At 41.7% G+C, this 13,402-nt stretch overlaps 1 protein-coding gene across 4 annotated transcripts in view; it reads right to left on the bottom strand.

The window, feature by feature from the left end:
- Positions 1-13,402, bottom strand: part of LOC147335252 (diacylglycerol kinase delta) — a 98,468-nt gene that overhangs the window by 53,410 nt on the left and 31,656 nt on the right. For 2 of the 4 annotated variants that reach the window (XM_086277149.1, XM_086277158.1), the window contains exon 4: positions 804-854. The exons of the other annotated variants lie outside the window; for them this stretch is intronic. In XM_086277149.1, coding sequence (XP_086133275.1) covers positions 804-854 — 51 coding nt within the window. The remainder of the gene's footprint in view (positions 1-803; positions 855-13,402) is intronic. 4 annotated transcript variants of the gene reach the window in all.

Genomic DNA, 13,402 nt, shown 5'->3' with positions numbered 1-13,402 from the left:
CATTTTGATACCGAATGGGGAGGCTAGTTCGGTAAGGTGTCAACTTACTGGGTCAACAGACATTAACAACGTCACCACCTCAGCCAACCAACGTTAACAAGACCAAAGTACAAAAATGTTTCTCTCTCCTTCCTAAAAGTTTCAACGGCCTAGAGATCAGATATAGTGATTGTGTGTGTGCATTTGTTCGTGTGAAAAAAGAGAGATGGTAATGATGTATATGCATTCCTGTCAAACCACAGGAGAGATATGATCAGCAGACCTGAAACCCGTAGAAGCTTTTAACAAGAAAAACGTGGGTGCAAATCAACCAGTGATTGAGGTGTCCATTTAAAAATTAAACATCCGGTTTTTCAAGAAAATAAATGAAGGAATTTAAAAAATGGCCACAGACTGTGTCTAAAAGATAGATGAAGCCACTGTGATGTCACCTACTTATATAAATTGAATTGAATTAAATCATAATAACCTGTCAATCACAAAGTAGACATGGCTCAAAGCATACCCTGCATTATTATTTAATATATACTCAGTCGGACCATGTTTCAATAACTGTACACTATGCTGTATTTATGATACATGACGCTAGCAAAAACCTCATCAAGGAGTCGCCCCCTGCAGGCCCTTACAAATAATGCGTTTTTTCAACACTGACTTTTCACACTCGAGGCTACGTCCATCTTTTATAGACAGTCTATGGCAAGGACTCTCAGAAGTTACTCAGTAGGTCAGCTTACCTATGGAGCCAAACATTTCAGTCAATGTGAATTGTAACAGAAACAAAAGTGAAAACATGAACTCACTGGATGGTGATGCATAGTGGCGTCTAAGGTGTTCAAATCAGCATGAAATATCTGTTTTGGGAAAAAGCACAAATTCACCTCAAAGTCTATTTTAATAACTGGTCAAGAGGTTTCAATGATCAACTGATCTTTACTAGAGCAGGGAGAAAGGTTTGACAGCCAAGGAAACATAGCTACTGAACACAGGTTAGATGACCCTGGAGTGTGCATACGAAAAACAAGTACAAGCGGCTTCGACAAAGTGGCAAAAAAAAAAAAATCATATGAAGACATTGATGAAATATCAGCGAAAGCAGCAACTATTACTGTTATTTTCAAGTGCGGATTTGCAATTAGTCTGCATCATCTACACTCGCCAACCAGTTCACCTGCTCTTTAATGTAAATATTTAATCAGCCAGTCACATGGCAGTAGCTAACTGCATGGTGAAGACGAGCTGCTGAAGCCCAAGCTGAGCATTGGAACGAGGAAGAAAGGTGAATTTAGTGACTTTGAAATTGGCATGGTCAAAAAGCCACGATCTGCTGGGATTTTCCCACAAGACCATCTGTAGGGTTTGCAAACAATGGTCTGAAAAAGACAAAATACCCAGTGAATGGAAGTTTTCTGGGTGAAAATGTTTTGTTGATGTCAAAGGTAAGGGGAGAGTGGCCAAACTGCTTTTATCTGCTCAAATATCCACTTATTGCAACCAAAGGAGACAGAAGAGCATCTCTGAAAAGCAGCAGAAGACCACACCTACCACTCATGTCATTTAAGATGAGGAAATTCAGGCTCCAATTCACAGAGGTTCACTAAAATTGGACAATAGATGATGAATCTCGATTTTGACTACGACATTTGGATGGTAGGTTGAGAATTGTAGTGGTCCAGTGGTGCTGTAATGGTGTGGGGGATGTATTTGCATCATGGGCCTTCAGTCAGCAAATCTTTCAGAGGAATGTTTCCAGGATCTTGAATCTGTGCCACGATAAATTGAAGTAGTTCTGAAGACAAAAGAGGGTCTAAGCCCGGATTTGCAAGGCGTAGCTAATGAAGTGGCTGGCAAGTGTAAATCTGAAAGCGGTAGTGCTATAGCATGGATTCAACACAATAACGTGTCATATTCTGTGGGCAAGAGTCCAGTCTTGGTTTATATAAAGGTGGAAGTAAAGTCCTAAACATAGCTATTCCTTCTGTCTCGTCTTCTTTCCACATTGCTCTGTTTCTACCTCTTACTTTCTTTATTCCTGCTGTTTAAAGCTCTTGTTCTTCCAGTCTCTTCCTCTCACTCCATTAACTCTCATTCTTTGCCTTGGATCAATATCATGCTTCCATCTCATCCCCCTCAACAATTCCTCCTCTATCCAGGCCTTCTGTTTACTACCCAAATCGATACCTCCTCCTACTCCTCATCCTTTATTTTTCACTCTGATTTCTTCTTCATGCCACCTCCAGCTCTCCAGCCTCTTTCCTATTTTTAATCGCCTACAGTCTTCAGCCAGTTTTGGATCATTGTTTCATGTCATCTGTGTTATAAGACGCCCCTTCTGCAGTCATTCCCACAACTCACCGTCAGTGTTTTTCCTCCTTTCATCTTCTCCACTTTCTCCTCTATCAAACAAACATTTCTTCTTCATCTACTCGTCTCATTTTAAGATTTGTGAGGCCACCTTTCATTCCTTATTTGCTTTGATTGTGGATCTTTTCATCTATCACCACAAGAAAAAAAATCAAACTTCATACTTGTTGCATATTTCGCTTTATCACAGCATAGCTGTAAAACTGATGACCAGGGAGCTAAATTTGAATGCAGCTGAATAACTTACAACAACTTGGCTCAAACTTCACTTTCAGCTGTGGTTACTAGATTGGAGTAGCTATAGGGGACATAACTGTAATCATCCCTTTCATGCATAATAGCTGAAATTTTCAATACAGCTGAAATATTATGATCTCAGAGCTCAGCTATGTTTCATGACGTGTAAATCCCTCTGGTAACGAGCAGCAGTGGACAGCTGAAGTCAAACCACAAAAGTAACCAGTGCATTGCCATCCTGTGTGTAACTTAACGCCCTTTGGCCATGTTATAGATAGCCGTCCACTACAAAGTGCACACTGGAGGTCAGAAGGTCACTTTGTGGGATTTTTTTCCCCACCAACTGATTTGTCTAGTTCAGTGATTACCAAAGTGTGGGCCCCCTGGTGGCCTGTGAAGGTTCTGCAGGCGGGCCACAGTAATAAGTTAGTACAGTTACGTAGTAATATAAGTTTATGTATTCAAACAAAAAGTGAACTGAAACTGGTAATCGTGTCTGTGTCCCAGTGGCAGGTTTTTCACACATTGCCCTTAACACTTTGCATATGACTGGGTAGCATTAGCAATTTATAGCTAACAGCCTTTTAAGAACATGCATTACTTTCTCTTTCACTAGAGTGAAGATTTACGATTGGGTGGGCCCTGTGGGATTTTCTGGTTTTTAAAGTGACTTTGGGAATGACTGAATTAGAGCATTTGCTGGAGATTTCGGGTGCAATAAAGGTTTTAGCTGGCTAGCAAATAAAAGAGGTAGAGCTGCACTCAGAATTAGCCTACTGTGCTAATGTACACATGCTAAGTAAAGTATTTTAGCTGGCTAGCATCTGATACACATGAAGATGATGGCTTGGGTTTAAAATAATCACCTGGAAGCTTAGAAAATAGAGCATTGTCAGAAAGGTTTTTTAGGGTACTGCTACTAATAATCTAAAACATTTTTTTAGACAGTAATATGTTCAAAGCTATCAATCAACGCTCTTCACTTTTTTCACCTTTCTAGTTCATATAATATGACTGTCTTCAGAAACAGTAAAATTCCCACTAACAAAGAGAAGTTGATCAAATCTCCAGAGAGTTGTCACCACAGAGCTCAAAATGCCGATAGTGCCACTGGTCTTCTAGGTTAAGCCGTTTAGACCACCAGAGTGTGCAGGATGGAGCACCACGTCAAAGCCATCACCATGAAAAAAAAAAAAAAGCTGATTATGTGGTCTAGACATGCAGAGGTCTGCTCCATCCATCACAATACAAAACCTGCCAAAACGAGGCGTGGAGGAGAGGAGCAGGGAACAAGGTCACCTCAGTTCCTGCGGTTTAATTCTCCCTTTATGAGGCAAGCAGTCGATCACCTCTTAAATCTGACACAAGCTCATAGTACACATCCAATTTACCGACACTGCACTGATGAAGATGTATCAGTGTCCTGATTTTAACAAGTTAGAATAAAACTGTAAAGGTCATGACGCCTTTTCCTTCTTTTTGTGGCAAAGTTATGTGGCAAGGTGCAAACGGATGAAAAATGAAACAGGATGGTGCCGCAAGAAGGGACATTAACTTTCATAAAGTAGTCTGTTAATTGCTGATTGTAACTTTCAACAGACTAGCTGGATAATTGCCATATCATTACACTGAAAAAACAGAGAGTGAGAGTAAAAGTGAAAACTGAGTAAATACCTTTTTTTTTTTTAAAGCAGAACAAAGAGCAAAACACCTCCTGACCTACAATGTGAGCTTTGTAGTGGACACCCGAGTCACTGGTGACAAAGGACACCTTGTGAGTAATGGTAAGACACGGTTAGCATTGGACCTGGTATGACCACTGGTTGCTCTCATTGCTCAACTTCATACTAACAAAAGCTGCATCTGTGCATGAATGACAGAGAGACAGATGTAACAGTGAAGCCGCAGGGAGCAGGGGGAGTGAAGGTATGTGTGTTTAAATACCTGAGGTCAACCATCTGAAGCAACGGACAGCAGCAGAGGGGAGGCAGAGAGTGCAGGCAGGGTGAAGACGGATAGCAGCAAGAGTGCAAAGAAGGCTTACAAGATTGTAGTGAGACCTGCTGTGATGTGTGGGCTGCAGACAGTGGCACTGACAAAAAGACAGGAGGCTGAAGATGTTGGGACTGACCAGAAGGGACAGGATTAGAAATGAGTACAACAGAGGGACAGCTCAGGGTTAAAGACAAAGTTAGAGAGGTTGGTTTGGACGATGGGGTGATACAGAGGCCAGGTGAAAGGATAAGACGAGGCTGGATCACATGATGTTCCCTGAAACTAAAGCTGACATCTCATCCCAATTCGGATTATTTATATAGCTCCAAATCAGGAAAAACTCCCTTTTAACAGGAAGTTGAAGGCTCTGCCTCCAGTTCTACTTTTAAATACTCTAGGAACAACAAGCAAGCTCGCAGTCTGAAAGTGAAGTGCTCTACTGGGATGATACGGTGATGTGAGGTATTTAAGATCAGATGGAAGGATTTTAAATTAGATTCTGGATTTAACAGGGAGCCAATAAAGACAAGCCAGTATGGGAGAAATCTGCTCTCTCTTTCTAGTCCCTGTCAGGACTCTTGCTGCAGCATTTTGGATCAACTGGCTTTTCAGGGACTTTTAGGACATCCTGATAATAATGAATTACAGTAGTCCAGCCTGGAAGTAATAAATGCATGAACTAGTTTTTCAGCGTCACTCTGAGACAGGATATTTCTAATTTTAGAGATGTTGCGCAAATGGAAGAACGCAGTCTTACATATTTGTTTAATATGTGCGTTGAAGGACATGTCCTGGTCAAAAATGACTCCAAGGTTCCTCACAGCGTTACTGGAGGCCAAGGTAATGCCATCCAGAGTAAGACTCCGGTTAGATACCATATTTCTAAGATTTTCAGGGCCGAGTACAATAACCTCAGTTTTATCTGAATTAAGAAGCAGAAAGTTAGAGGTCATCCAGGTCTTTATGTCTTTAAGACATTCCTGCAATTTAACTACTATCTGGCTTAATCTCTCAAACATCCATGCGTCCATCCAGTTATCAGGTTTCAGCTGTCCATCACGTGGTCCTCTCTTTACCAAAAACCACTGTAAAACAACAAAAATGTCAAAGTAAAAGGAAGCAGCATAAGACATTTACATATATGTGGTTTCACCACGAAATCCAAGCAGGCAGAAACATTACTCAACAAAGCCCTTCGATCAGGTTGGCAAACTGACTGCACAAAGTGTCGAAACACCGAACTGGTGAGGACAAGCTGCACGTGATGGATTTAGACACGCAGAGCAACCGCTATTGCAAAACACACACACGTTCATGTGAAAGTGCGCCGTTTCAAGAGGACTTCTCTCCCCTCACCTATCTGTCATGCTAATGAAACTGAACTCCACCAACACCACCCAACCCCCTCATTTTCTTTTCTTTTAAAAAAAAAAAAAATTCCACTACAGCACCAGCTCACCTTTGCCCCCCTCTTCCCTCCATCACCTCCATCACGTTGAGGCTCGCTGTTTACATAAAATGTGAAGTTAAAATAGCCTCGGTCTGCATGCGCGAGACGATAAATCCACACACATAAACACACGCTGATGGAAGCACATGGCCTGTGTGTTTTGACAGTCTTCCAACACGCTGACGCTGTATTTGTTTAACAAATTGACCTCCTAAATATAGACTACGTTTCCCAGAGGAGGCTCTAAAAATGGAGACGGGCCCTTATGTGTATGTGTGTGTGTGTGTCCCTGCTTTTATTATATCCATTTGAGTGCACGGCTTGCGGCTACGACAGAAATTCCTCTGGCTTTCAAGTAAAATCAATACCAGCGCCTGTGGTCTTTTGTCGGACACTTGGAAGTAAGAAAAGAGCCACTCCTCGCTCCTCGAGTGTGTGATTATGAAACCCAAACACAGTGCCGGATACACCCTTATTGACGCTACTGTTTTCTTTATCTCTCTCTGCTTAAGCTTGCTCAGGTGGTTTCTCGGCCCTGGTAGTGGAGGTGCAAAAAGCCAAGGATTACAGTATGCTTTAATACGTAGGCGGGTTCTGGCTCTATGCGTTTAGGCGGGTGGGCGGCTGCTGCACACAACAGCGATGATTTCGCCTTTTCACGGTGGCATCGTGCAATTGGAAACACGTTGTGTAACCAGAGAGGGAAGTGATGCTTGCTCTACGTAACATATGCAAAAACAGTTGATGCTGTGAGACAATTTCTTTTTACTGCATTCAAATGTAGCATGATCAAACTACTGTGCATTTCTGAGGTCCTCCCTATCTGGGCTGAAAATCCCTTTGTTTGGCTTCGGCTGCCTCACGTGGACGTTTGAATGATGTGGGTGGAGTTTGATGCTGAGGCGCTTACATAAAGAACTGTTTTTCAGTAAAGGAACATGATACGACTTTACTACTAGCTTTTTTGGGGGCAAGCAAAAGTGACTCAAACTCACTTGCACATGTGCACTAAATCACATATGCAAGTCTCAGCTTAAAAAGTCAGGTCAGAATTCATTTGGACTTCAGAGTCTTTAGGAAAAGCACTGCCAGATTTGGCTAAAAACACATTTTGGGGCAACACAGCACTTTTCCCTCAGACTGCAGGCTTGTTTGTGGTCCCGAGGGTGTTTAAAAGTAGAATGGGAGACAGCACCGTCATCTTTCAGGCCTCACTACTCTGGAACCAGCTCCCAGTTTGGATTCAGCTAACGAACACCATCTCTACTTTTAAGTTTAGACTTATCCGGTGACCCTGAACTCTCCGTTATGCTGAAATAGGTCTCTGCGGACTTCCCATGCTGCACTGTTTCTTCTTCGTTCATATTTTGACACCACTACTGCTGTCTTCTCTTTCCCCTCACCCCACCAGTCAGGGCAGAGAGCCCTGAGCCTGGCTCGGCCGGAGGTTTCTTCCCGTTAAAAGGGAGTTTTTCTTTCCCACTGTTGCCAAATGCTTGCTCACAGGCGGTCGTGTGATTGGTGGGATTTCTTTCTGATATTCTTGGGTCTTTACTTTGCAATTTAAAGTGCTTTGAGGTGACTGTTAACCTGATTTGGTGCTATATAAATACAAATGAGCTGAAGTGAAAATTTAATTGCACTCTGGCTCCAGTTGCCTAGGTGACTCTCACTCTACTGTATTTAGTGCCAATGATCAGTAAAAGTAAAAAATCAGCAGAAGAAGCAAACTACACTAGCACTGTCATACAAAAAGCCATAAAATATGCTTTAAAAGGCCTCCATTTTTACTTGTATATGGCAAATGGTATATGGACTGGTTCTTCTATAGCGCTAAAACAGCCAGGTGAACAAAGGTGAGTGAAGAAGAAACCCTCAGTGCATCATGGGAAGCCCCTAGCAGTCTAGCATAACTAAGGGAGGATTCAGGGTCACCTGATCCAGCCCCATCATTTACATGATATATGATATGATATGCCACAATCCTGACATTGGATGAGTTCTTTATCATAACTTAAGCATTTTGTAATTTTGTTGTATTCTTAATGTCTGTTGTCCATGTTTGTTTTGAAAATGTGCATATGAGAATGTTCAATTTAATTTTTAGTTCAGTTCTATTAATATAGTATCAAATCACAGCAACAGTTGCCTGAAGGTGCTTTATATCATAACGTAAAGACCCTACAATAATACAGAGAAAACCCCAACAATCAGATGACCCCCTATGATCAGACACTTTGGCGACAGTGGGAAACAAAAACTCCCTTTTAACAAGAAGAAACCTCAGGGAGGGGGCGACCATCTGTTGCAACAGGTTGGGGGTGAGAGGAAGGAGCCAGAACAAAGACACGATACATGACTCATTTACTGCAGATCGAATCTGTATACAGGTACAAGTAAGAAAACGGAAGCAAAGGAGAAAGGGTCAAGGTGGTCAAAGTCCAGAGCACAGTATTTACTTTTGTTCCTCCAGCACCAGAAACATCTGACCAGTAAGCTGACTCAACATTCTCACGTGGTTTGTAGTGACACATTTTGGTCTCCCTGTAATTTTCTCAGTATGAAAAGAAACCAAGTGAAGGGAAAAATGTCAGAGTTTGTCTGAAAGCAGTCTATATTTGACTCATCTTATGAATTTTTAGCTGTATGAACAGTCGTTTGACCAAAGTTACACAACAAACTTATCAACTAGTTTAACACCTTAAAGAAGACATCTACAGCCTTTGTCGTCCTCTGAACTTTAACTTTGTGTCTCTAAAGGCAGATTCAAACAACCTTTCCTTCTTATTTAATGTTTTTTTGTTGTTATCAGATGTTTTTACACTTAGACGTGTTACTCATGTTCATTTCAACACGGTGGCCTGGTGAGACGTCTTGCTTTAACATCGCCCTGCAAGAAAGCTTAAAATAGCAACACAAACATTCAAGTCTGAGACGTTTATCGTGTCGAAAATATATTGTGTAGCGAAAGTTTTGGAAAATCAAGCCACGCTGGCTAAACGTTGGTGTGACACAAGAAGAAGAAGAGCTGTGCTCGACCCTATTAGAAGAAAGGAAGAAAACAAAAGTCAAAGAAAAGACTTTCCTTTCTTTGATACATGCACTGAACTTTGCTTCTTTGCGGTAAAAACAAGGTCTCTTCCCCTCTCTCGCCTGCACGACAGGTGGGGGTGGGAGCGTGCGTGGGCGTTCGTGCGACGCTGCGCTTAAAGTGTGTATCCCTGCGTGTTCGTGTGACGAGCGCCAGATTGCGGCGCAGCATGGCTGTACGCTCGGACTGACAGACCTCTGCAAAAATGAAAATAAGGACGCCTGCAAAAGGGATTAAAAAAAGCATTTTTTAAAAGCAAGAAAGTGAATAAAAAGAAAAGAAGAGTCAGGAAGAGCAAATGAAAGAAGAAAGAAAAACAAAGAACGGAAATGAAACGAGAGAAAAAAAGTAACAACAGGCAAAAAAAGGAACACAACAAAGAAAAAGGCCAAAAGACAGAAGCAGAAAAAAAAGAAAAAGAAATAAAAGAAAAACAGGAACTTGATGCATAAACAAAGAGAGACAGAACGGTCGGGGATTTACCAAATACAGTAAAGAGCGTGATTCTAGAATAAGCTCGGTTTCTCAAACATAGACACAGGATGACAAAAATAGACTTTCAGCAAAGAGTTCGCTGAGTGGTTAGTGGTGGTGCAGAAAGCATGACAAACGTGTGTGTGTGTGTGTGTGTGTGTGTGTGGCTTTTCACAGAAGCAGGAGCCCCAGCGCTCCATCTGTGTCTCAGATTCCTGCTTCTATTCGTCAGACTGAAGGGAATCCTGCGCTTCAGCCACAACAACACGCTGCTGATCTTATCATGTGCACACGTTTACTCATTCATCTGCAGACATGTTGCACAGACATGCATGAAATACAAAAAAAGTGCTACTGTAAGTCGTAACCGGTTACGTCTTTAGTCTCAGATGTTGCTTTGTTTACTGTGAACAAGATAATGCCATTTTTTAAATGTGTTTCAGGCCTTATAGTCTCAGCCTGCAGGCTAACTAAAGGTTATTGTTGAGGTAGAATTCCTGTTAAAAGGAAGTTTTTCCCTCCCGCTGTCGCCAAGTGCTTGCTCATAGAGGGTGGATTGATTTTGGGGGTTTTCTCTGTATTATTGTAGGGTCTTTACGTTATGGTATAAAGCACCTTCAGGCAACTGTTGCTGTGCTATAAATAAACTTGAATTTAATTGAATATTCACAAACTTGGGGTCATTGCCAGGTGGTGACAACACCCTCGTCAGCTTTTAACAGCCGAGGGGTAAAAACGTGAACCAACAAATGCCTTACTTTATTGTGAAAGGACCCACACGTGTTCATGGGAAACATGGTTTTAAATCTGAGCAGTAACAAATCCACTGCCCAGTTTATTTAATTTAAGGGACAGTGATAAACTCCCTCCTAAAACCATGACACAGTGGCGTTAATGCACCCTTCCCATATTGTTTGTTCTGCTGCTATTTATATACACGGTATGAGGATGTGGGGTAAATCATGCTGACATTTACATGTATGCGCATTCATTTGCATACGCACTTCCACGGCAGACATATTCAGGAAGCCACACGCAGGCTGGATTCCCAGGCCGCAATCTTTCTGTGCCTTCACCTGCAGATTTACAACACTGAGGTGTGTGTGGTGCATGCACATGCAGGGGTTATGTGGGACACTGCTTTGTTTCGGTGTTAAAGATGAAATTCCAGGAGACGGTCCTGCCTGACAATTTATTTTTAGCCTTACACACACACACAAACACAGACCTACTTTAAATACAAAAGGAGTCTGGAGTAAGCAGACACACACCATAACACCCAGTAAACACACCTATTCACACACCCATTCCTCAGCACTTCCTCTATTCTCCTTTCCATCACCCCTTCTCGCTCTTCTTTTACTCTCTTTATTTGTCCTCTCCATTGTTAGAGATATTTAATCAGGTCTTTGTGTTTTAAAAGCTCCCATGACCCTGATGTGTTTTTTATTTCCTGGTACAACTCTCGGTGCATGTCAACACTTTAGGAGTGTCTTGAGTACATGTATCTGCTCACATACATGAGGCCAAATCGCATTAGCTACACTCAAAATCTTGAGACGAGTCAAGAGAAAAAGGAAAAGATGGAGAGAAACTTGGGGTATATTTGTCTTTCTGATAACTTGCCAATACCGCTAACTCTAATATGATTCAGTGTCTGGCTCAGCCTCAAGCTTGATGACTAAGGGAAGACACTGAGATCCAAAAAGGCCGAGTCAGAGAACAAGACAGAGATGGAAATGGAGTGAAATTGGCGACTTCGGGCTGGGTAAGCGCTCCTTCCTAATATGATTATACCTCGTCTTGTCCTCATCTTTTTGTGCCAGTGATGTCCTTGGGAGGAAGTTTCATTCCAAACCTGGAAAGGCTCTGCGGCCTACTAAGCTAAGTGTCAGGTCAAAAATAAAAAATAACACTGCCTGCTAAGGTTAAAAGGACACTTAAATAAAAAGAAAATCACATATATGTAGGCATCAGCAATTAGAGTAAATGCAACAGGGTCAATCAATGAAATGAAGCTTTTAAAAGCCAGACTAAAGCGAGGTTTGTGTGATAAAATCTGCCAGCGTCATCGGCTTGAGTCGCAAAGGGGGGCTGGATCCACACAGCAGTGTTCCATCTCCACTAATTGAGATGCTGTTGATTTGCTGGATGTCCTTAAATTAAATTAAGGTGTGCCGGACAGACGCCAGCTGGAAGTTGGGAAGCCTATGTAAACAAAAAACTCCACAAAGTCTTCATGAGGGGAGCGTGACTCATCAGTAATGACAAAATAAAAGCTTTATTTTTGATTTACTTTAAGTCACTTATTAAGCAAGAACGTCTCGTTTGTTTTTGGTTTTTAACTGTGGTTTGAGGACAAAAAAAAAAAAAACACAATTAGATCCTGAGATATCCGGTCGTTCAGTGATGACATGACGAATCCTACTTCCGGGTGTTGTTAACATGTTTAATGTTATGTATTTTCTTCTATTTAATCTCAAAAAGCTCCTAAAACAGTCAGTGATCCCTGTTGACCTCCCTCGGCTTTTATTACCGCTAATCATTTATTTAAGCTCAGTTTTTAAAACCTTATGATGTAACTACAGCACAGCCCATGCAGCAGTATATGAATGACTAACCTTGTATTGTGGATGGATTATCTCAGTTGTTCTCCTGGCTGAAGTTTGGTCCTTTTACAGCATCCTGCCATGCGATTACATTTGTTCCTGACCACCGAGAACACTCACGTTAACTTTTATCGAGTGGAAAAAAAGTTAGTTTTATTTATATTATGCTAACATAGCTGTGTCGCTAGCAGTCAGGTAGCACATCGTTATATACCAGCTAGCCAAACTTCAGTAACCCTACAAACGTCACTGCTGTTTAGTTTTCTGTCTTCATTTATGTTGGAAGTGATAACAGAGCTGTACGTTTTAATTTGTTTCCAAAACCCTGCAGTCAGGACATGCTATATTGTATTTAGATAGAAGCTAGCGAGCTAACTTCCTGCTAACTTCTAACTCCGTTAAATGTCATAAATTCCATTTTCATGGATGGCTGGATGTTAAACTCAATTGTTACACCTGGTAGAGCAGAACGCTGATCATTTTATTAAAGATGAAAGACTTTAGACAGTTTTTCAACTCTCAGTAATGCCATAGTGATTGTTTGATATATGGACCTGCAGCGGAGTTTAGGCCCAGACACGGCTAGTGACGTCAGACTTAACGATGGATTGGCCCTGACAGCTTATTTGGTCATAACACACACATTTTCCCCTCATAGTCAGCAGCAGGGGCCCGACCACCAAAAAAGACCCTAACTGTCTATGTCTATGAGTGTAAACCCAAATACTTGATTATGAACACAGGTCTTTGCATAGAAAGTACCAACGCACTGGCCGCCTTCCTTCAGCCGTGTCCTGCAAGCCTCCAACTGGAAAAATTGGAGTTTACCTTATATGAGGAGAAAGTCAGTGGGATGAATATTCTAGCCTGTGTGCGCTCAACATAAATGGAGAAAAGGAGGCAAGCTCCTTTGAGAGACCGACTGGGTTTTATTTATACCCTCTCGATTTCACCCAGCGCTGAACCCTTGTAAAGGTCTTGGGTCTTTTCCTGCATGTGTTAACTCATGCAGTCAAATTAGCAAGAGTGAAAATAATATTTGTATTCAAAATAACATGCTTAAGAGAGGCATGTGTGAAAAGCTGCTCAGTGTTTGCACAGGAAATGCTTGGGCCAACTCCTTATTTAGTGCTCACATTAAGAAACTACAAACTGCAAAGCAGTTAGGGTTGTGCAAGCAGA

The sequence above is a fragment of the Aulonocara sp. 'chitande type north' Nkhata Bay genome, linkage group LG3 (genome assembly GCF_057382095.1).
Source record: "Aulonocara sp. 'chitande type north' Nkhata Bay isolate Kocher_YH1m ecotype deep benthic linkage group LG3, A_spYH_male_GT1.1, whole genome shotgun sequence".
NCBI classification, from domain to species: Eukaryota; Metazoa; Chordata; class Actinopteri; order Cichliformes; family Cichlidae; genus Aulonocara; species Aulonocara sp. 'chitande type north' Nkhata Bay.
This window is presented reverse-complemented; position numbering and strand designations above follow the sequence as displayed.